Genomic DNA, 24,554 nt, shown 5'->3' with positions numbered 1-24,554 from the left:
GAGTTATGAGGCAGTAAGGATTTTAGCTCAGTGAAAGAAATGGCTTAGTCTAGCATCTCCTTAAGAACCTCTTTGATCATGGACATCACATGATAAGAGAACAAGTTTTGTTTATTTATTTAAAAATGTGCCACATATTCAATTCCTGTTTTTCTCCATAAATGTTATTTGATGGGCATAATGAATGAATATTAAAAAGAAAACCATATTATTGTTGGGTACAATTAATCATGTGTAATAATTTGATTAAGTATGAGCTCATTTATTATCTGAAGTTTGTAATTACTGTATAACTTTACAGGGACACAAAAGTGGAGACTATTGTTAAAATATCTGTGTCTCCCACTGACTGCAGTAATAGAGAATTTCTTCTTGGGTTTTAGATTTCCTCCTTCTTCACCCCTGAAACCATATCCAAAGAAACCCCCATACCAAAAGGATGTTATTAAGTTTCCAGAATGGAATGATCCCCCACCAGGCACTTCACAAGAGAACATCCCAGTGAGGCCAGTTGTGATGGTAAGTGCCATAACTGAAAGACAGAGGGGCTGGCAGCAGGGAGAATCATCCATGAACTCTTAGGCTTGGTCTGTCTCTCTGTGGTCCTTTATGAACAATAGTTTAAACAATAGTTTAAAACAAAATCATACCTGCCAACAGCTGGGAGACCGGTAACAAAGAAAGACTGACTCTTGCAGTTTTTCACTCTTGCATGTAAATAGTTGTTGTATTGTTTAGGGCAGCAGTCCCCAACCTTTTTGGCACCAGTGATGGGTTTCGTGGAAGACAATTTTTCCATGGACCAGGGCTGCTGGGGTGGGGATGGGGGTGGTTTCAGGATGATTCAAGTGCATTACATTTATTGTGCATTTTATTTCTGTTATTATTACGTTGTAATATAGAATGAGATAATTATGCTACTTACCATAATGTAGAATCAGTGGGAGTCCTGAGCTTGTTTTCCTCCAACTAGATGGTACCATCTGGGGATGATGGGAGACAGTGACAGATCATCAGGCATTAGATTCTCATAAGGAGCACACAACTTAGATCCCCCAGATACACAGTTAACAAAAGGGTTCACGTTCCTGTGAGAATCTAATGCTGCGGCTGATCTGACAGGAGGTGGAACTCAGGCAGTATGTGAACAACAGGGAGAGGCTGTAAATACAGATGAAGCTTCACTCACTTGCCCAACGCTCACCTCCTGCTGTGCAGCCTGGTTTATTATAGTCTATTAACTGATACCAGTCTGTGGCCTATGGGTTGAGGACCCCCGGTTCGGGGAATAACAAGAAAAAATATCTACATGTTCTGTACAGATGAAACCATCCATTTTTTCCCCCGAATATTTTCAATCTGTGGTTGGTTGAATGCAGAGATGCAAAACCCATAGATATAAAGGGTCAATTGTATATGGCAGCTGTTTTTGTATGTTCAGACTGAGCAGGTTTTTGTTAAAACTCTCTTGTAACCGCCTTTTCCTGTATGTTCTATAATTTATTACTCTTTTTCCTCTTTGTCTCTTCCTCCTAAACTTTGTTATTATTGCCAGTTGAGGGTAAGAAGATTAGGGCATGGAATATTGTGGAATAGCCCCTGACCAAATATATAAACAAAGGTAGATTCTTCTAGTCTTGGAAAACCTAAGCTCATTATAGAATTGACTGCCTCTTTTTTTTTTTTCACATTTTTTCCTTAAAATATCCCCAGTAGAAGACCACCAGGATTGAGGTAATGCTAAAAAGCAAACAAACAAAAAAAACCCTTCTCTTCCTTTTGCCATCTTCAGCTGTCCTTGTGGAGCCTTTTGCAGATGCCTAAGATTTGGGGGCTACTTTCAAACATTGCACTTACTTGATATTTGCTTATAAAAAAATAGACAACCCTCAAAAGTAATACATTTTAATTTCATTTTCAATAATCAATCTGTACTGTGTGTGAATTTAGATATGTATTCCTTAATTTTTAATTAACAAACTTTTATTTCACTGCTATGTCACTGATTAGTTGAAACATCCCCAGGGAAAATTAGCTAGTTAATGCCATACTTATTGCCATAGCTCTTTTGTAATTCATGAATATTCATTTATAATGTGACCTAGTCTTAAGAATCACTCTTTGCTTCTCTGAGGTTCGCAAAGAAAGTTAGTTTATGTTTCTAATTATTATTTTAAGTCAAATTACAGGTGACCAAATCAAAGACATTTCTCATAAAAATCACACCACCTTATATTGAAATATTTATTCTCTCTCTTTCTACTGTTTCTCCTTCCCTCCCTTCTTACATCCCCCTCCATCAGAATTCTGAGATGTGGTACAAGCGTCACAGTATTGCTATTGGAGAGGTTCCAGCTTGCCGTCTTGTCCACCGCAGACAGCTGACAGAGGCCAATGTAGAAGAGATATGGAAGTCTATGACATTATCATAGTATGTACATTTGATATTAATGAGAAATTTTAGAGATATTGTTTCCTATTTTGCTACTTCTTCACTCTCTGCATATTTAATTTTCTGAAATTGTATATAAATATCTCCACTTTGCATTATTTGCAGTTGTGCTCAGTCAACATAGTTTAGCGGAATTCTGGGGATTATCTCCTGCTATTTATATAATAGGAGTTTAAAAGTTCTTAAGTGTAATAAAATACATAATAGAAAATTTGGTCTCCTAGATATTGATGTACTATTCGTATAAAGTTAATCATATACAGCAAAATTTTGTTTCTCATGAAGATATGCTAATAGTAGTTTCTTATCATTGGGTAAGTTAGTTTTTGTGTTGTAGTAATTTTACTTACAAAATTACTTTCTTGTCATTTGGCGTATTACTAAATCTGTGAAGCAAAATGTTAATAGCAAAAGGATATCTTTTACATTTGTTTTATTGTACTCCATTTCTACCCTTTTTGTCCCACAAAGATTGGGTGCAGTGCATGAAAATAAAGCATTATGAAGATTGATTTTTTGTAGTACCAAGTTTTTGAGTAAATATAATATGAAAGAAAGAACTAATTAATATAATTACTTATCTTTTAGTTTACAGAAAATTCTTGGCCTGGATTCCTTAGAAGAAGTTTTAGACATCAAACTTGTCAATTCGAAGTTCATCATCCATAATGTATATAGTGTTAGCAAGCAGGGAGTTGTTATTCTTGATGACAAGTCAAGTAAGTGCATACACATAATTTTGTTACTTATTGACACAATATATTGGCTGCATAGGTCCATCAGCTCCTGTTTGACCCTTCCCTAAACCCTGAATAAGTTTGTTCCTTCATTACATATATTCTTTCTAATACTTTTTAACAAATTGTTTGGATTAAGGCAATGTCATAGGAAGATGAATATCTAGGAATGAGAGCCTCAGCAAAATCCTTCCAGAAGCTAGTTCAGTGTTAGCCACCTTGGGCATTAAGTGGTTCCATATTCCCAGGGAGATCTCTGAAAAGTGAGAATATTCAAGACATAACTAAGAGTTTGAGTCAGTTTTTAGGTGGGCCCTGGGATCTGATTGCTTTTAGAATTCTCACTTACATGTTTGTTTTGGTTTCTCTGTGTTAGATTTTCTGGAATAGTCTTGGTTCTTTTTAATAAGGTAGTTTTTAAAATATTGATGTTGCTTTTTCATATTTCCCACCCTGGGCCAGTTTACAAATCAGAAAAACAAAACAAAATAAAACAAAACATATAACAGCCACCTAACCTGGTTTTTGATTTGTACAAATGTGGTTAGGGTACTGACAGTGGACCACAGCCCCCACACTGATTTTAAATCTTTCTGTGGATAAGGACCAGATTTGGATGGGCTCATTGATTTGTTCTTCCTTTAGTTCAAACCCTCGATGCTGGGAATTGGCTGGAACTTGATGATCTTTGGATGTGAGAAGATGGCATAATACTTTTTGACTTTTTAGAAATATGATTAAATTTAGGGCGGGAGGCTCCTGGGAAGCAGACAGAATATAGCAGAATAGCCTGAGCAGTGGTGAGAGGGGAAGAGATTTTTCTAGGCCATGTTTGCTGACAGGAGCAGAACCTGCAGAACCTATCTTCAGACCTGAAACACTTCTCCGTTTATAGTCACTATATAAGGAATGGAGAACAATGAGAATAAATTTGTGGTGACTTTATGAGTTGTGAAGTTAATATCAACATACAAAATTAAGTTCCATAGAAGGAGGGGGAGAGTGCAGCCTTTGAAATACGTCTAAAATTCCTCCACATTCTCTGAGTGTAACAAATTAATACTTTTAGTTATCAGTTAGATGATCAATCATCTTTCATTTTATTAAGTAAGATCTTAAGAAAGAAGAGAGCATTTTACAAGACTCCGGTTCGTTAGATCTAACACAATTCATCAAGTGTCTTTGCAGTTTTACAGAAATAGAGAAGGTGAAGTGGCAGCCCGAGTGCTAGTCCATCTCATCAGATGTCTGTGGCAGGGCCTGGAGGGAAGAGATTCTGTACCAAATGGTTCAGCTGGGATTTTTTTGTAGCAATGTTAGGTTACTGTTATTTAAAGGTTGTCCTAATACTAATAGCCTAACATTAATATGTAAGTGGAACTTTCTTGGCCTAAAGCATTTTGAAAATGGAAACATGTAAAATGATACTTACATTGCACCTACAGAATTACCCTTTTTGTGGGGCTGGTGGTGTTTGGTGAACTCGTTTCACAAATGTGTTTGATGACTAATATTTTTTCTTTTCTTTTTCTTCTTTTAATTCTTAAAATAATTGGTTTCTCTTTTGGTTTGTTTGGAGCAAACTGTGTGTGTGTGTGTGTGTATATATATATATATATTTTACTGTAGCTTTAAAAGGTGCATTGTGTCCTTAGAGAAATCTGTAGGCATGATTTATGTAAGCACATGTTGTTACTGCTGCCAAGGAAAGATTTCCATCTTTTAAATGTTCTAATTACATAAATTGGTGATTTGTGATTAGCAGATATGGTTCACATTACTTGTGCAAGTAATGCATTCTTATGATACCAAGTATGTATATGATTTCATGAGTTATATGGAATTGAATTAAAATTTTCTTCTTCTTTTTATTTTTCCTTCAGAAGAACTTCCTCATTGGGTGCTGTCAGCTATGAAGTGTTTGGCAAATTGTAAGTACTAATTATCTGACAGTTTTGTGAAATTAACAGAAATTAGTGCCCTAAATTAGAAAAAATTTCTGCTCAATGGCCTGAACATTGATTTGACACCTGTGAGACTGGCAGTTAATTATTTTGGGACTACTGTGCTTTTAGTGATAAATTTGTGACTTAGTGAAAGGACTGAATTCTAGAACAATTTTAAAGGGGTTTAGTACTTGTACTTTCTAGTAGATCCATCCACACTAGTTCTAATTGCTTCATCACAGGATGAAGGATGGTTTGGAAGGAGAAGAACCTGCATGTAGAGAAACGAGAAAGACTATTCCAGTAATTTGGATGTTAGATGACAGGGCCTGGACCACAGTGGTCCCTGTGAGGATATTTATAGGTGTATGAAATCCATTTCATAGGCATGTGATTTCGAGATCATTGAATATCATAGGTACTGTGAAGGCATTAGTTGTTATAGTATCTCAGAAACGCTACCATTCTTCTGGGAATTTTCAGACGGGTTAACCCAAAGAAGGGATTTTAATGATCAATGGCTTAACCCAAACAAGTAATTTTGATGGAAAGAGTTCCGGTTCTTTTGGCTGACTGATAATAGTGATATTTGGTCTGGAGTGCCTTTTGAGTCTCACAGATACCACAAGGTAGTAGTTTATTTTCCTTTCTTTTGTACAGGACTAGCATTACAGATATAGGTGTAAATTCTCTTTAAATTCGTGAGTTAGTAGACCCTAAAATATGGGTTTAGCTGGAATTAATTTTGTTTGATTATAGAATGAAACTAAAATAACTCTTAAGCTTAATGTGGGGAATCTTAGTGGTAATATATGGAACATGATCCTATGATTTTGAATAGCCTTTTGAATGAGTGTTATTCATTCTATACTATCCTTCTGTATATGAATAGTAACCACTAGTTTGTGTGAATCCTAAGTTTCTCTGGGTTTAATTATTAAAATTTTCATTGGTTTTTGGTTAAAATTTTGGAACTTCTGGGTTGCAGAGTACTATGGTCTTAGTAGGGGAAGTACTTTTTATTCTTCCTGCTCAGGCGTTTGAAGTAAATGAAATTTAAATTGCATCTTTGTCTAGGGTTGGAAATGATGAGATAGAAAGTATAAATGGGAAGTTAAACTTCCCATTTCCGAACTGGCAAACCAAGGATTTAGAAGTTGATCAGCTAGGAATGAACATAGGAAGCTAGTATAACCAATTTAGCCTGTAATATATTGTAAAATACATAGTAAGATGTTTATGATGTTGAATTTTCAGTGATGACTGAAATGTAGTAAAGAACATAATTTTCCTGCAAGCAACATGTGCACCTAAAGCCAAAAAACTTCTACAGAAAGCTTAGAATAACTCTTAATTTCTTATCAATGGAGAGCAAAGATGTGAGGGGTGAATTATTAATGATCTTCATGTGTGTGAGGTGGAATGATACTAGGTGGCAAGTGCTGGGAAAAGGGAACTTGTCTTACATGTATCAAGTACAATGCTTTGTGAGTGGTTGGCATATCTGTAAAGATGTTTATGTGTCAAACAAATAAAGGTGGCCAAAGGGCAAGATTAACCTTTTGAGTAACTTTATAAAGTCTGTGTTTTCTGAAATTACTGTTGACCCTCAAAATCTACTTCGAGTCCACCAAAGTCACGACCTGTTTCTTGTCCGTCCTGTCCTTGATAAGTCCAGATTTGCGTTACAGTCATCTAAAAGGGAACAGAAAGGATAGGCTGATTGTATGGTATTTTGAAGGCCTGTTGCCTCCTTTTCTGTTCGTGTGCTGCTCGCCTCTTTCTCTTCAGGCCCATCTGTGTTTATTGTCACACCCGTGTGCACATGGGCCTGTATACATTCATTGTTGGCCAGCCTCAATGCTGGTTACATAAATGCAAAACCAGGTTAACTGTGTTTTTCTTCTTTGCACATGTCCAGGATTCAATAAAAAATAGATACAGAAAAGTCAAAGCATTTCTTTTCCAGAATCCGTCAGCAATAACATTTATGAAAAAAATATTTATTATTATTAAAGTTCAAGATCACTGAGAAAGAAAATGTCATAAAAATATGGCTTCCTCTCATAGGGCTCACTATGCACTGTTTTTTTTTTTTAAACCTTTAAAATTTTTTTGCATATTTCTAAGAAGGATGATGAGATGTTCACAAAGGGGTACAACTGCTTAGAATGAACCACATACTTATCCTGCCAGGGAGTAATTCTAGGCAATGTGTATTGCTTGCTGAGACATATCAACCTAATTATTTTAATTGATTAAGCTTGGGATATGTCAGAGGACGAGGCAAGCAAAATGGCAACTACCTTTGCTGCTGGATTCATGTGGTACCACACACATAGATATTTCACAACATTCATTATTTTAGCCAATCAAATTATTTTATAAGAAGAGAACAGAATATTGAAAGGTAAGAGAGTCTTTAAGGACGATGAAAAAGCCATTTGATCCTGTCACGGTGACCTCAAAATGTGAAGACCTGGAATGCTTTACTGCCCTTTTTAACTTGATCCCCTTTCTTTAGTTACAGAGATTCTGTAGGAAGAATTTCCTTTCAATTTATCTTGGCTGCTGCTTTTGTTCCTCTGGGGATAGAGGTCTATTTGGGTACAGTTGTTTAGTCTTCTGCTGGGCCAGAACTAGCCAATGAGGATGTGGTCCTTTCTTCCATGCTGTAATGGAAATAGAGAAGGCTGGCTACACTGTTCCTCATGGGACCACTTGCTATTTTCCTCAAGGTGCAGGCAGCTCCAGTTCATCTCTCAACTTGGCATTGTAAATCTGTGGTCTGTGGATGGATTGGTGGGGCAGTTGTTGCCAACTCTGTAGATAAATTTCTTGCTCCTCTTTGGGCCATACACAAGTGGATGTTTTCCTTGCTTGTTGCTGGAGTAGGGTATGGTTGGGAGCAGGCCGTTTAAGGGTTTCAGTGGTTGCTTCAACTTTGCAGTATGACTTTGCTTGATAAACTGTCTTTTGATGGTTGGTCAGGGATCAAATAGAGCGTTTATAATCAGAGTGAATCAAGACAAAATATAAAATCCCCTTTTAAGGATTTAAGTTTAAATATTTATTAGTCTGAAATAGAGGCAGAAATTGATTATTTTGCTCAACTCTATGACTGTAGGATTTTATAATATAGCAATGATGAAATAATGAAAAGCTTTAAAAATTGCTTTATAACTTGTCTATTACAAATGTGAACTAATTGTTATCTTGGTCAACTTTATTAAGACTAGGATAATGTTGAGTATTTCAAAGAAAATTATCATTGTTTACATTTAATAAAAATGCCTTTCAGAAGAATTTTTTTAAAAAGACAGGTTTCTTTTAAAATGGAAGTAAGCGGGTGATTTTCTTCATTGTATTATAATAGATTTCAATTTAGACACAAAGCATATGTGTGTAGGCAAAATATAAAATGTCTATTTAATGAATGTCAATGTAGAATGCCTATTTAATTAATGTCAATTTTCCCCATAAAAACTTTTCTGTATATGTTAAATATCTGAATATCTGTACATGCCACACATATTCACAGAGAATAATACTTAGAGGTAATTACTCCATTAATATTTCTCTTTCACTCTCTTTTTGAAAATAGGGCCCAACTGTTCTGATTTGAAGCAGCCTATGTACTTGGGATTTGAAAAAGATGTCTTTAAAACCATAGCTGATTACTATGGTCACTTGAAAGAGCCTCTGCTTACATTTCATCTTTTTGATGCTTTTGTCAGTGTACTGGGTAAGTTGGAATATAATGAACATATATATGCATCACTGATATTGAATCGTTTTATTTTTCACTATCTTGAGACTTCCATTAGCCAAAGCTCATACCATTTTAAAAATAAAAACTGATAGAGTATTTGGCATAGCGAGAGTCTTGTTCTGTTGCTCTGTGAAGAAGTAAAAAAAAGTGGTTAAGCTCTATTAAGAAACTCAAAGCAAGGACCAGTAGGTTTTGTTTCTTAAGAAAGAATATAATATGTTGTATGTCATTTTTATTCAAAAGACTATTAATTTTATTGGCAGAGGAGAATGTAAGTTTGACATTTACTATTGCTGGCTAAATCTATTATTCTGGCTATGACTTCATGAATAGTCAAGTGTGGGAGGTGTATTTTCATTTAGAAATCTAACTTTTTTTAATAAAAGAAACAGATTTTTGTAGGGCTTTGTAATTTGAGACATATAAAATAAATATATTGACTTTATCATTCATTAAAACTTGTAGCTATTCCTCATATAGATTTATACTTTAGAATTTACACTGTGAAAGAAACATGGTAGAAAGGAAAGCAACATTATTGTTATAGTTCGTTCTGATACTCCTTTCTTTAAGGACCAAATTATTGTGTGGGTATCATATTCTGTTAGGTAAAGTTGTAGGAATTAGCATACTTTTGTTTTTGAATGTTGTTGGGTTTAACCGTCTTACCCTTTCCCTTCTTTTTCCTTGCTTACTCTTCCTCCTCTTCCTTCTCTATGTCTTTCTTTCATTTTGGAAACTATGGATGCTATCCTTGTATTGTAACAAAGTATCAGCAATGTGTGAATAAGTTACTTGATCTCATGAGAAATACTTTGGATTTTAAGCTTTTGTAGATTTCCTGATAATAACAAAATACAACAATTATCAATCATGTAAATAAGAGTCAGTGTTTTCCGACAGAACAATATTGGAACAAATTAAAGGATTAGGCCTATTACTGGGTTTTGAGACTACTGGATCTTCTTGGTATTTTTGTTCCAACTAAGGAGAATTGAGGGCCCATGGACTTGTGAGGGTCATGCCTAATGATGAATATATGCTTATGGACTAATTGGGTAGATTCCTATTACAGCCACTGTATTAGGAATTGCATTGCTGCAGAGAAATACCTGAGACTTGGTAATGAGTAACGAAAAGAGGTTTAATTGGTTCTGCAGGCTGTTCAAGAAGCAGTGTCTGCCTTTGGGGAGTCCTCAGGGAGCTTTTACTCATGGCAGTAGGCAAAATGAGAGCAGGCATCTTACATGGCAGCAGCAGGATCAAAAGGGATAGGGGAGGTGCTACACACTTTAAAATAACTAGATCTGGGGAGAACTCACAGTTGCAACAACGTCACCAAGGGGGATAATGCTAAGCCATTAGAAATTGCCCTCATGATCCAATCACCTTCCACCATGCCCCACCTCGAATGCTGGGGATTAGCTTTCAACATGAGATTTGGGCAGGGATGCATATCCAAACCATACCAGCCACTTACTGCCTTTATGTCACTGTTAAAATAAGAGTTCTGAAGATTGTATTAAAAATAACTTCTTATATTTCATTCTCTTTTTCTGTTTTTATAATGTTCTGTAGTAAAATCTGTTTTGGAAACTTTTTCAAAAACAAATTCCAGTTTGTATCAGTTATAATTATGATGTCACTGCTTTATTTTATCACAATTGTTCATTTTGATCTCAACTAGGAATGAAAGCTGGCTGTTTCTAAATTGGTATCAGAGTCAGCTACCCTCTAATGTATCATCTTTAGAGGCTTTAGGGTGGCATGGGATGGGCAGATTGGGGGAATTTATTGCCCTTAGGTATCAGCATGAATAAACTAATGCATGTGGATGGTAATTCATTAACCTTGTCTAATCCAGTCCTGTTCAAGTGAATATATTTGAGATATCCTACATCGAAAACTATTTTCTTAGATCCTTACGTAGAGGAAGTAGGAAGAAGAAGGTCTTCTAGATACAGAAGACCATAGTTTGTTTATATGTTTAACAGAGATTATCTAACATAGCAATCCTGTTAGAATCTATGGGAAAGGGTAAATATCTAGATATGTAGGTTGGATCCCAGTGGAGTTGACCCATCCTTTCAACCTTTTACTTACTTTGATTGGAATAGGATGTCATTAAAGTATTAAAGTAAATAATAAGTCTACTTTGTGTAGAAGCTAAAAATTCTACAGCATTTTCAATGGAAGTGATGTTCAGCTTAGTTAATGAACTTCTTTTGAGGTTTCTTCCTTTGCTTGTGGCATGGTTGGGCTTGGTGGCAAAGCTGTATGAGAGCAGTTAGTCATCACTGATACATGAGATGGGACATCTAAAGGTTCTTTAAAAAAGACTTGGCAGTTTTGGAGATGAGAATTTGTTACTTATATTAAAAAAAATTATTTAATTTGACCCAGCTGTCTGACCTACCAGTATGACTCCATTGTAATTGATCTTCATTTCCAAATAGAAATTCCCTGTAGTGAGATCAGAGCTCAGCTGACTCTTGAATGGGGTGATTGAGATAGAGTAGCATTCTTTACTCACACTCCACACCCAACCTAGAGTCCGTTGAGATGTGTAGCATGCTGTAATTTGGCATGTTGAGGAAAAGACGGAGGCAGATAGGAAGCAGAAAAGGCCACAGGAGCAGGGTAGACTGTTGTGGAAAACTGAGTGACTTGTAGGTTGTATAATCTGAGAACCCACACTGTTCGTCTGTAGGCCAAAGCCCACATAAATTCACCATGAATACATCTGATTTGACTTGTGTTTTTAAAAAGAGAATTTAATTAAATTGCCAATCCTTAAGAAATAGGAGATTCACATAAGAATTCATATTTCTGGCTTTTTAAAAAAATTTAGAAGATCTGACAGCCCTGGGCTTGAATTTTTGGTGGCACAGACTGCTGCAGCTGCATAGTGAGTGCTTCCACTAGAAGCAGCAAGTGTTTAAGGGGCATGAACTCCAGTTTGCCAAATCTCTAATATTCCTGATTGCTTCTCAGACTCTGAAGCCAAGTTCACTTGATGCTCTTCACTTATTTATTTCATTTGTCTGTTCCTGTAGGCAGTTGAGCTTGCAACTCCTGGTTTATTTGTTAGGAGACTGAAATACTGAGATAATAGCTCTTTGCTGTTCCCTTTCTCCTAAATGTTAAATATAGAAAATGCCATAGACATTCACTAGATTGATTATGCACTGGATCATTTAACTCAATAGGTTGAGATCTTCCGTTGTGATTTTTAACCTAGAAGCATCCATAAGGTTAGAATTTCCATTCATTGGTTCTTTTGTCTAGTGCCTTTAAGGAGACCCTCTGGAGCGGTGAAATCTTTGCCTTATTACCTCTCTGCCCTTATGTTCTTCAAGTTATGTCAGGGTCCCTATCCCATGGTAATTCTTAAGGGAAAGCAATTCTTTGTTTTTTTTTTTTTTTCAGAGTGCCTAGTTTGTGTGCTTAACCAGGCAGAGAGCTCTTGCTCATGTTAGTCCAAAGTTCTTGCTGATGGTGCTATCTGCTCTCAGAGCCCAGGGCTTATGGCTGGAGTTTTTTTTGTTTTGTTTTGTTTTCCTCTAGAGATGGAGTTTCACTCTTGTTGCCCAGGGTGAAGTGCAATGGCACGATCTCGGCTCACCACAACCTCCACCTTCTGGGTTCTAGTGATTATTTTGCCTCAGCCTCCTAAGTAGCTGGGATTACAGGCATGCACCACCATGGCCAACTAATTTTCTATTGGCTGGCGCTTTTAAAGATGCAGATGGGGTAAGGATGTTGAATTACCTCAAAACATAATGATTGCTGCCTACCATGATTGTCAGAATAAAGTGGAGCTAGGTATTCATTAAAGGTGGAAATTTAGTGAAATGCCTAGGTATAACCTGGTATAACTAAATAAACAAGCTATTTATTTATTTTTATTTAATTAATTAATTAATTAATGTTTTTGAGATGGAGTCTCACTCTGTCACCCAGGATGGGGTGCAGTGGCGCAATCTCGGCTCACTGCAAGCTCTACCTCCCAGGTTCACGCCATTCTCCTGCCTCAGCCTACTGAGTAGCTGGGACTACAGGCACCCACCACCATGCCTGGCTAATATTTTGTATTTTTAGTAGAGATGGGGTTTCACCGTGTTAGCCGGGATGGTCTCGATCTCCTGACCTCGTGATCCCCCTGCCTCGACCTCCCAAAGTGCTGAGATGACAGGCTTGAGCTACTGCACCCGGCCTATTTACTTTTATTTTTTAAGAGCATTGGGAATGATTTATTTCCAAGATTCATGATTGCAGATAATGTGTGGACAGCAAGTGGTCACAAAGGAGGTTCGCTGTATGTATCTGACTTGGAAGGAAAAAACTCTGATAGGACAGTGAGTTCTTTGGCTTCCTCATTCAGACCATGCATGCCAGTGCTTCTGTTTCCTCCTTCTTGGCCATTGCTTGGTCTCTAGGCAGATTAAATTCTTAGAAGGGTGCTGGTCACCCAGAGATTGCAGTTATGCAAAAGTTGGCTTTTAAAGTTTAGTGTCCCATAATTGGATTTTTCACTGCTGCAAACACTACTGCATGCCACTCTCTGCCATTTGCCTATGCGTCCAAAGGTGCCTCTTTTACATTTTCATCGGTAGTAGCTTTAAGTCCCTGACTCACACACCCAACATTGTGCTTCCTGGATTTGTGGGTATAATTTGTGAGTGTAAAGGGGCATCCTATACTATCTATTTCTGAGGCATAGTTTCAAATAAAATGGTATTTTATAGCCTGCATTAATGGGAAATTACTTTCAATTAGGATTCTGAGTAATTTGCATGTAATGTTTATAATGTGAAGGAAAAATGTCAAGCATTTCACTAACAAATGAAAGCAAAGCTCACAAGACTCTGCCAGAAATGAATTCCAAGAACACTTTCTTTATCATTTCTCCTTTCCGCTAACAAATCTACAGGCTGGTGATTTAGCCTGGGCAGCTCTTCAGGTCTCAGCTGGGCTCACTCCCAGGACTGCAGGCTGTTGGTAGGGGCCTCCCAGGTCTGGAGGTTGGCTGGGGTGACTCAGTTCTGCTCCACACGTCTCCCTCCAGCAGGCTACCCCTGGCATGTTCTCACAGTGAAGACAGAGCTTCTGTTGGAGTACTTGCCTACAGCTACTCTTTTTCCAAGCCTCCAGCATAGCTTTCTTGTATGCTTCCCAAGTCTGTTTCACAGTTTCTCCAGAAGAATTCAGTCATTTTACATGGAGTAGACAGATAGTCTTGCAGATCCTCTTCTTGGCCAGAGGAAGTCACCAGAGTAAGGAAGGAAAGAAGAGGTGAGGAAGGCAGCAGGGCCAGCTCCTCTTGGTAAAGTGTGAACACTAACTGAATAGTACCTACCATAGAGAAGGCAGGAGAGTAACTTCAGGGGTGAGGAGTCCTGTCCAGGCTCTAGAGAGAAACAGACGTTGATTCCAGTCCTGGCTTCTCTACTCACTGTGGGCAAGTTATTTATCCCCTAGCCTCAGATTCCTCAGAAGTGAAATGGGATAATGCTATTAACTACCGCCATAAGGCCTTTGTGAAGTTCAGATACACACAAAGAGCTTGGCACAGCAGCTGGCACATAGCAGGCACTCAAGGAAATGATGATTGTGGTAGTACTTAGGTGAGGGCATAATACAGGTTTTAAAAGGAATGCCCCGGCCTGTGGCTTATTCTGCTGGCTTATTCAGGACAAGGACAGGGATAGACATTTCCCCTGACTTCTCTTCACTTCCAGAAGTGCACTGGCGACTTGCCCCAGTCTTCTGTCCCCAATACCACCACACTCACCTAAAATCCCAGACCTGGATGCTGCATTATCCTCGCAGCTGTTGAGGTCTCCATTCCCCAGGCTGGCTTATATAAAGGAGCACCAGGGACCCAGCCTAGAGGCACCCCTGCTAGTTTGCCAGTGGTCCCTGGTGGTCAAATGTCCAAGGCCTTGGGCACTGAGTGCTTTAGAGGCCATAGGCCCTTGAAGCAAGGCCCGTGCTGGGCACTGCAGAAGGCAGAGGCCAGGTCGGGAGTGGCCACTGCTGTCCAGCTTTGGTCTTGTGGGGCCAGATGCACCCATGACTCTTAGGCAGGAGCTGGATATTCTGGGTAAGTTATATGTGGCCGCTGGGCTTAACTTCGCAGAGGGGGTGCTCTCGCCAGGTGGGTGGAGGCTGCAGGATTTGGGGCTGAGTGGGTCCAGGCTACAACCAAGGCAGGTGGCCTGGCTGGCTGCTCAGTTCGCAGCAGCTGCCTTTCCCCAGCATGCCTATGGTGGTGGCATCAATGATCTTGGCACGTGGGATGATGCCTGGCAGCCAGTTTGGGGTGAGGAGTGGCTTCCAGGACACGGGCATGGAGTGCTTCAGCCAAGTGTTGCCATTGCTGTGTCCCCGTGTGTTCTGAGTGGCCTGGGCTGCCCCGCCAGATGGCCTCTTAGTGCCCCTGGTGCCCCAGGTTCAGGCAGAGGGCACAGTGCCCAGGCGCAGTTTCATAGTTAATTAATGCAACAGCAACAAAATAGACAAAATTTTCCACTGGTCCTTTAGATAGGTTCTTTCCAACAGCTTTGGAGAGTGAGGGTGTCTCTTCATCCTCATCAGCACAGGACATCATTCATGTTGAACAGTTTTGACATTGTGTACACCAGGAATAGGTTTCGTGAGCAGGGAGATTCCCAGGATAGCCAGGATGGTTACAAAAATGGCAAAGTTCAGATAGTGTGCTCCACTTATTAACTTAGGACAGCCACCAGCCACCAACCAGTTTTCTGTTCTTTGGGTGAACTCTGTGATCCTATGAATAAGACTGACCACAATTTCAGTTAGACCCTAGAGCCCCCTGTTGATTGACTCTTTTATAGTAGATGGCAAGGAAGAAAATAACTATAATTGGAGGCCCTGTAATGAGCAATTTATTCTGGGTAATAGAAGAGTGGCCGATTTGGAGATATCTGTGCTAATAGGACCCATATGATCCAAATGAGACTTGCCAGGATGAGAAATAACCTGGAGAGTCCTTCTCATCACTTACCCTTTCCAGAATCCACTTGCTTTCCCTGGCAGTTGCTGATATATTGCCAGTGCCTTCTTCCTTTTCAGATCTGGTTTCCACAGATCTGCAGGGAGCTGGAGAGTCCTCCCCGTCACCTATACTCTCCAGAATCCACTCTGGATCACATGAAGTTGATGACATGTGGGAACATGTCATTTCCCTGAGAAGAAATCTTCCTCATTTCTGCTGAGAAGATCCTCAGGAGCAGCTGACAAGTCTTCGTCTTTACAGCTGCCCTCATAGATGGTGTCCAGGGGCTAATCATATTCGTTGATTCTTGAGGCTGCCATTGTCTTTTTTTTTTTTTTTATTATACTTTAAGTTCTAGGGTACATGTGCACAACGTGCTGGTTTGTTACATATGTATACATGTGCCATGTTGGTGTGCTGCACCCATCAACTTGTCAGCACCCATCAACTCGTCCTTTACATCAGGTATAACTCCCAATGCCATCACTCCCCCTTCCCCCCTCCACATAATAGGCCCTGGTGTGTGATGTTCCCCTTCCTGTGTCCAAGTGATCTCATTGTTCAATTCTCACCTATGAGGGAGAACATGCGGTGTTTGGTTTTCTGTTCTTGGATAGTTTGCTGAGAATGACGGTTTCCAGCTGCATCCATGTCCCTACAAAGGACACGAACTCATCCTTTTTTATGGCTGCATAGTATTCCATGGTGTATATGTGCCACATTTTCTTAATCCAGTCTATCATTGATGGACATTTGGGTTGATTCCAAGTCTTTGCTATTGTGAATAGTGCCGCAATAAATATACGTGTGCATGTGTCTTTATAGCAGCATGATTTATAATCCTTTGGGTATATCCCCAGTAATGGGATGGCTGGGTCATATGGTACTTCCAGTTCTAGATCCTTGAGGAATCGCCATACTGTTTTCCACAATGGTTGAACTAGTTTACAATCCCACCAACAGTGTAAAAGTGTTCCTATTGCTCCACATCCTCTCCAGCACCTGTTGTTTCCTGACTTTTTAATGATTGCCATTCTAACTGGTGTGAGATGGTATCTCATTGTGGTTTTGATTTGCATTTCTCTGATGGCCAGTGATGATGAGCATTTTTTCATGTGTCTGTTGGCTGTATGAATGTCTTCTTTTGAGAAATGTCTGTTCATATCCTTTGCCCACTTTTTGATGGGGTTGTTTGTTTTTTTCTCATAAATTTGTTTGAGTTCTTTGTAGGTTCTGGATATTAGCCCTTTGTCGGATGAGTAGATTGCAAAAATTTTCTCCCATTCTGTAGGTTGCCTGTTCACTCTGATGGTAGTTTCTTTTGCTGTGCAGAAGCTCTTTAGTTTAATTAGATCCCATTTGTCAATTATGGCTTGTGTTGCCGTTGCTTTTGGTGTTTTAGACATGAAGTCCTTGCCCATGCCTATGTCCTGAATGGTATTACTAGGTTTTCTTCGAGGGTTTTTATGGTTTTAGGTCTAACATTTAAGTCTCTAATCCATCTTGAATTAATTTTCGTATAGGGATTAAGGAAAGGATCCAGTTTCAGTTTTCTACTTATGGCTAGCCAATTTTCCCAGCACCATTTATTAAATACGGAATCCTTTCCCCATTTTTTGTTTTTGTCAGGTTTGTCAAAGATCAGACAGTTGTAGATGTGTGGTATTATTTCTGAGGGCTCTGTACTGTTCCATTGGTCTGTATCTCTGTTTTGGTACCAGTACCATGGTGTTTTGGTTACTGTAGCCTTGTAGTATAGTTTGAAGTCAGGTAGTGTGATGCCTCCAGCTTTGTTCTTTTGGCTTAGGTTTGTCTTGGCAATGAGGGGTCTTTTTTGGTTCCATGTGAGCTTTAAAGCAGTTTTTTTTTTTTCGAATTCTGTGAAGAAAATCATTGGGAGCTTAATGGTGATGGCATTGAATCTATAAATTACCTTGGGCAGTATGGCCATTTTCATAATATTGATTCTTCCTACCCATGAGCACAGTATGTTCTTCCATTTGTTACTGTCCTCTTTGATTTCACTGAGCAGTGGTTTGTGGTTCTCCTTGAAGAGGTCCTTTACATCCCTTGTAAGTTGGATTCCTAGGTATTTTATTCTCTTTGAAGCAATTGTGAATGGAAGTTCATTCATGATTTGGCTCTCTGTTTGTTTGTTACTGATGTATAAGAATGCTTTTGATTTTTGCACATTAATTTTGTATCCTGAGACTTTGCTGAAGTTGCTTATCAGCTTAAGGAGATTTTGGGCTGAGATGATGGGGTTTTCTAAATGTACAATCATATCATCTGCAAACAGGGACAATATGACTTCTTCTTTTCCTAACTGAATACCCTTTATTTCTTTCTCTTGCCTGATTCCCTAGTCAGAACTTCCAACACTATGTTGAATAGGAGTGGTGAGAGAGGGCATCCCTGTCCTGTGCCAGTTTTCAAAGGGAATGCTTCCAGTTTTTGCCCATTCAGTATGATATTGGCTGTGGGTTTGTCATAAATAGCTCTTATTATTCTGAGATACGTTCCATCAATACCAAATTTATTGAGAGTTTTTAGCATGAAGGGCTGTTGAATTTTGTCAAAGGCCTTTTCTACATCTATTGAGATAATCATGTGTTTTTTGTCTTTGGTTCTGTTTATATGCTGGATTACGTTTATTGATTTGCGTATGTTGAACCAGCCTTGCATCCCAGGGATGAAGCCCAGTTGATCATGGTGGATAAGCTTTTTGATATGCTGCTGGATTTGGTTTGCCAGTATTTTATTGAGGATTTTTGCATCAATGTTCATCAGGGATATTGGTCTAAAATTCTCCTTTTTTGTTGTGTCTCTGCCAGGCTTTGGTATCAGGATGATGTTGGCCTCATACAATGAGTTAGGGAGGATTCCCTCTTTTTCTATTGATTGGAATAGTTTCAGAAGGAATGGTACCAGCTGCTCCTTGTACCTCCGGTAGATTTCGGCTGTGAATCCCTCTGGTCCTGGACTTTTTTTGGTTGGTAGGCTATTAATTATTGCCTCAATGTCAGAGCCTGCTATTGGTCTATTCAGGGATTCAACTTCTTCCTGGTTTAGTCTTGGGAGAGTGTAAGTGTCCAGGAAATTATCCATTTCTTCTAGGTTTTGTAGTTTATTTGCGTAGAGGTGTTTCTAGTATTCTCTGATGGTAGTCTGTATTTCTGTGGGGTTGGTGATATTCCCTTTGTCATTTTTTTATTGAGTCTATTTGATTCTTCTCTCTTTTCTTCTTTATTAGTCTTGCTAGCAGTCTATCAATTTTGTTGATCTTTTCAAAAAACCAGCTCCTGGATTCATTGATTTTTTTGGAGGTTTTTTTGTGTCTCTATCTCCTTCAGTTCTGCTCTGATCTTAGTTATTTCTTGCCTTCTGCTAGCTTTCGAATGTGTTTGCTCTTGCTTCTCTAGTTCTTTACATTGTGATGTTAGGGTGTCAATTTTGATCTTTCCTGCTTTCTCTTGTGGGCATTTAGTGCTATAAATTTCCCTCTACACACTGCTTTAAATGTGTCCCAGAGATTCTGGTAAGTTGTGTCTTTGTTCTCATTGGTTTCAAAGAACATCTTTATTTCTGCCTTCATTTTGTTATGTACCCAATAGTCATTTAGGAGCAGGTTGTTCAGTTTCCATGGAGTTGAGTGGTTTTGATTGAGTTTCTTAAACCTGAGTTCTAGTTTGATTGCACTGTGGTCTGAGAGAAAGGTTGTTATAATTTTTGTTCTCTTACATTTGCTGAGGAGTGCTTTACTTCCAACTGTGTGGTCAATTTTGGAATAAGTGTGATGTGGTGCTGAGAAGAATGTTTATTTTGTTGATTTGGTGTGGAGAGTTCTGTAGATGTCTATTAGGTCTGCTTGCTGCAGAGTTGAGTTCAATTCCTGGATATCCTTGTTAAGTTTCTATCTCGTTGATCTGTCTAATGTTGACAGTGGAGTGTTGAAGTCTCCCATTATTATTGTGTGGGTGTCTAAGTCTCTTTGTAAGTATTAAGTACTTGCTTTATGAATCTGGGAGCTCTTGAATTGGGTGCATATATATTTAGGATAGTTAGCTCTTCCTGTTGAATTGATCCCTTTACCATTATGTAATGACCTTCTTTGTCTCTTTTGATCTTTGATGGTTTAGAGTCTGTTTTATCAGAGACTAGTATTGCAACCCCTGCTTTTTTTGTTTTCCATTTGCTTGGTAGATCTTCCTGCATCCCTTTATTTTGAGCCTATGTGTGTCTCTGCATGTGAGATGGGTCTCGTGAATACAGCAAACTGGTGGGTCTTGACTCTTCATCCAGTTTGCCAGTCTGTGTCTTTTAAATGGAGCATTTAGTCCATTTACATTTAAGGTTAATATTATTATGTGTGAACTTGATCCTGCCATTATGATATTAACTGGTTATTTTGCTCGTTAGTTGATGCAGTTTCTTCCTAGCCTTGATGGTCTTTACATTTTGACATGTTTTTACAATGGTTGTTACCGGTTGTTCCTTTCCATGTTTAGTGCTTCCTTCAGGGTCTCTTGTAAGGCAGGCCTGGTGGTGACAAAATCCCTAAGCATTTGCTTATCTGTAAAGGATTTTATTTCTCCTTCACTTATGAAACTTAGTTTGGCTGGATATGAAATTCTGGGTTTAAAATTCTTTTCTTTAAGAATGTTGAATATTGGACCCCACTCTCTTCTGGCTTGTAGAGTTTCTGCCGAGAGATCTGCTGTTAGTCTGATGGGCTTCCCTTTGTGGGTAACTCGACCTTTCTCTCTGGCTGCCCTTAAGATTTTTTCCTTCATATTTCAACTTTGGTGAATCTGGCAATTATGTGTCTTGGAGTTGCTCTTCTTGAGGAGTATCTTTGTGGTGTTCTCTGTATTTCCTGGATTTGAATGTTGGCCTGCCCTACTAGGTTGGGGAAGTTCTCCTGGATGATATCCTGAAGAGTGTTTTCCAACTTGGTTCCATTTTCCCCCTCACTTTCAGGCACCCCAATCAGACGTGGATTTGGTCTTTTTACATAATCCCATATTCTTGGAGGCTTTGTTGATTTCTTTTTCCTCTTTTTTCTCTAGACTTCTCTCTTCATTTCATTCATTTGATCTTCAATCATTGATAGTCTTTCTTCCAGTTGATCGAGTTGGTTACTGAAGCTTGTACATTTGTCACGTTGTTCTTATGTCATGGTTTTTATCTCTATCAGTTCTTTTATGACCTTCTCTGCATTGATTATTCTAGTTATCCATTCTTCCATTCTTTTTTCAAGATTTTTAATTTCTTTGCACTGGGTACGTAGTTCCTCCTTTAGCTCTGAGAAGTTTGATCGACTGAAGCCTTCTTCTCTCACCTCGTCAAAGTCATTCTCCGTCCAGGTTTGGTCTGTTGCTGGCGATGAGCTGCGTTCATTTGGAGGGGGAGATTCGCTCTGATTTTTTGAATTTCCAGCTTTTCTGCCCTGCTTTTTCCCCATCTTTGTGGTTTTATCTGCCTTTGGTCTTCGATGATGGTGATGTACTGTTGGGATTTTGGTGTGGGTGTCCTTTCTGTTTGTTAGTTTTCCTTCTAACAGTCAGGACCCTCTGCTGTAGGTCTGTTGGAGATTGCTTGAGGTCCACTCCAGACCCTGTTTGCCTGGGTATCAGCAGTGGAGGCTGCAGAAGATAGAATAATGCTGAACAGCAAGTGTTGCTGTCTGATTCTTGCTCTGGAAGCTTCATCTCAGGGGTGTACCCCACAGTGTGAGGTGTGAGGTGTCGTTCTGCACATAGTGGGGGATGTCTCCCAGTTAAGCTACTCAGGGGTCAGGGACCCACTTGAGCAGGCAGACTGTCCATTCTCAGATCTCAACGTCCGTGCTGGGAGAGCCACTGCTCTCTTCAAAGCTGTCAGACAGGACATTTACATCTGCAGAGGTTTCTGCTACCTTTTGTTTAGTTTTGCCCTGTCCCCAGAGGTGGAGTCTACAGACACAGGCAGGCCTCCTTGAGCTACGGTGGGCTTCACCCAGTTGGAGCTTCCTGGCGGCTTTGTTTACCTACTTAAGCGTCACCAATGGCAGGTGCCCCTCCCCGAGCCTCACTGCTGCTTTGCAGTTAGATCTCAGACTGCTGTGCTAGCAATGAGGGAGGCTCTGTGGGCGTGGGACCCTCCCGGCCAGGTGTGGGATATAATCTCCTAGTGTGCCATTTGCTAAGACCCTTGGTAAAGCGCAGTATTAGGGTGGGAGTTACCTGAGTTTCCAGGTGTTGTGTGTCTCAGTTTCCCTTAGCTAGGTAAAGGGATTCCCTTCCCCCTTTCGCTTCCCAGGTGAGGCGATGCCTCGCCCTGCTTGAGTTCTCGCTGGTCCTGCTGCACCAGCTGACCAGCACCGATTGTCTGGCACTCCCCAGTGAGATGAACCTGGTACCTCAGTTGAAAATGCAGAAATCACCTGTCTTCTGTGTCACTCGCGCTGGGAGCTAGAGGCTGGAGCTGTTCCTATTTGGCCATCTTACTCTGGGACCTGCCATTGTCTTTCATGGGACCTTTTCCACTGCCCAGTAATGAGGAAGCTGTTTCAATATTTCCTCAATGGGAAGGTTTTCACTTGCTTTTGAGTCTACCTTGACCACAAATAAAGTCTCCTCCTCTGACCTGTCACCTGGAGGCTCTTCGACCAGGTCTTCAGCCTGAGCTTCAGTGAATTATTCCTTAGGATGTATTCTGTTATGTGACCAGATGTGGATTTTTTTCACCCACTGCTTGGGGTGGGCAGCGGATCTTCCGGACCACTGAAGACATGTTCTCATAATCTCAAGGCAAAATTCTGAAGAAATCTTAAAACTGTTCCCACCACAAAATGTTCTTTGTAGGTCGTTCATGTCTGATACAGTCTTCTAACATTATCCACAATGTAGAGGTATTTCTGGAGGTTCACACCCTTTCAATAACAGGAGCACAATATTCTGCTGCATACAGATGTCTTCAGCAGTAGGAGTTCTTGCACTCATTTGTCTTCTGAGAATATTGTTGAAAATTTGAACACGTCTTTTTGGTTCTTAAAGTCAACGAGCTGTGGATTGGCTCCTAAGTGCTAAAGAGCCCACAGTTGCAGAGTTCCTGAGTGGGTTGAGTGCACCTTCAGTCTGTGGCTGGTTTTTATTTGTGCCTGCAGAATTTCCTTCATGGCAACCAGAATTTTGGAAACTTCTGTAGTCTTTTCTGCTTCTTTGTTTTGTTTTGGTTTGATTTTTGGTTAGAAATGCTTTTCTTTTCCAGAACAGCCATGCTCTTCGGGGCCTGCACAGTGCCTGCCACAGATGTGCAAGGCATCCCAGGAGAAAGCAAAGCCCCCACTGCTTGGTGGGGCCAGGTTGCTTGCTGTTGGTCTCCATGTCCTCCCCTTTCCCATCCAAGGCTGTTACTGGCTTGGGCTGCTCCCTTGGTTCTTGCAGCCATGCCGAGTGCACATCTCCCGATAGCTCCTACTCTGGGCAAGGAGCTGACTCGGCAGTGGACAAATTGAGGCAACCAAATAATAAACACAAATGGATAGTCAACACATTTTTTGAAAGAACATCTGAAAGACAAAATGGGGAATGGCAAGTCTGTCTAATACATGATTTTGAGAAAACTGGATATTCATATAAAGAAGTATGAAGAGGATTGTTATGTTGCACCACACACAAAAATCAACTCAAATTAAAGACCTAAACTTAATATCAGAAATGATGAAACTTTTAAAAGCAAACATAGAGTGAATGTATGTTTAGGGAAACTGAAATTCATGCTCACAGGTTGGAAAAAGAAAAATATGGAGAAAAACATAGAGGAAAATGATTCTGCCAATAATGTGGGTTGGAAATAATTTTTTCCTTTGTCACAAAAATCATTGCTAACAAAAACAAAAATAAGTGTGGGACTATAGAAAACTGAAGAGCTTCTGCATAGGAAAGAAAATAATCAACCAATACAGAAGGCATCCAGTAGATTGGGACAAAATTATGGGGGATTATATATCAGGCTTGTTATCTAACATGTACAAGAAATTAATACTACTATGTAGGAAAAACAACAACAACACAAAACAACAACAAATAACCAAATGGAAATTGGGCAAATAACCTGAATAAATGTTTCTGAGTAGAAGACATGAATTTGACTACTAAGTAAAAGGTTCTCAACATACCTAATCATCATGAAAATGTATATGAAAACTCACTGAGATATCGTCTCCACTCTAATTGGAATTAATGTTATAAAAAAGAAAGAAATTTTTTACAATGCAGTGATCAGTGTGGAGTTGGACAAAGGGGTACTATTACACTATTACACAATGTAGGGTGGAATTTAAGTCAGTATGCACACTATGAAAAATAGTTGGAAGTTGCTCAAAAAATAAAATACAACTATCATTTGCTGTAGTAATTCCACCACTAAGTATTAAGAATATTATACATTTCCATTAATTTTAAGCAAATGAAATCAGTGTATTGAAGAGATAGGTGAAATCCTACATTTCTTAACACATTATTCACAATACTCAAGATATGGAATCAACCACCTGTCCATGAGCAGATGAAGAGATAAGGAAAATGCAGTATATACATAGTGGAATGCTCTTCATCATAAAAATTCATGGAATCATGTCATT

General features: G+C 39.3%; 1 protein-coding gene across 5 annotated transcripts in view; it reads left to right on the top strand.

Annotated features, from left to right (window-relative positions):
* DEPDC1B (DEP domain containing 1B) overlaps positions 1-24,554 on the top strand; it is a 116,689-nt gene that overhangs the window by 51,069 nt on the left and 41,066 nt on the right. For all 5 annotated transcript variants that reach the window (XM_001103700.5, NM_001194881.1, XM_078004176.1 and 2 more), the window contains 5 exon segments: positions 384-519; positions 2,304-2,431; positions 3,041-3,171; positions 5,073-5,120; positions 8,740-8,880. In XM_001103700.5, coding sequence (XP_001103700.2) covers positions 384-519; positions 2,304-2,431; positions 3,041-3,171; positions 5,073-5,120; positions 8,740-8,880 — 584 coding nt within the window.

The sequence above is a fragment of the Macaca mulatta genome, chromosome 6 (assembly GCF_049350105.2).
Source record: "Macaca mulatta isolate MMU2019108-1 chromosome 6, T2T-MMU8v2.0, whole genome shotgun sequence".
In the NCBI taxonomy this organism is placed as follows: Eukaryota; Metazoa; Chordata; class Mammalia; order Primates; family Cercopithecidae; genus Macaca; species Macaca mulatta.
Note: the sequence above shows the minus strand (reverse complement) of the source record. Positions and strands in the feature narration are given on the sequence as shown.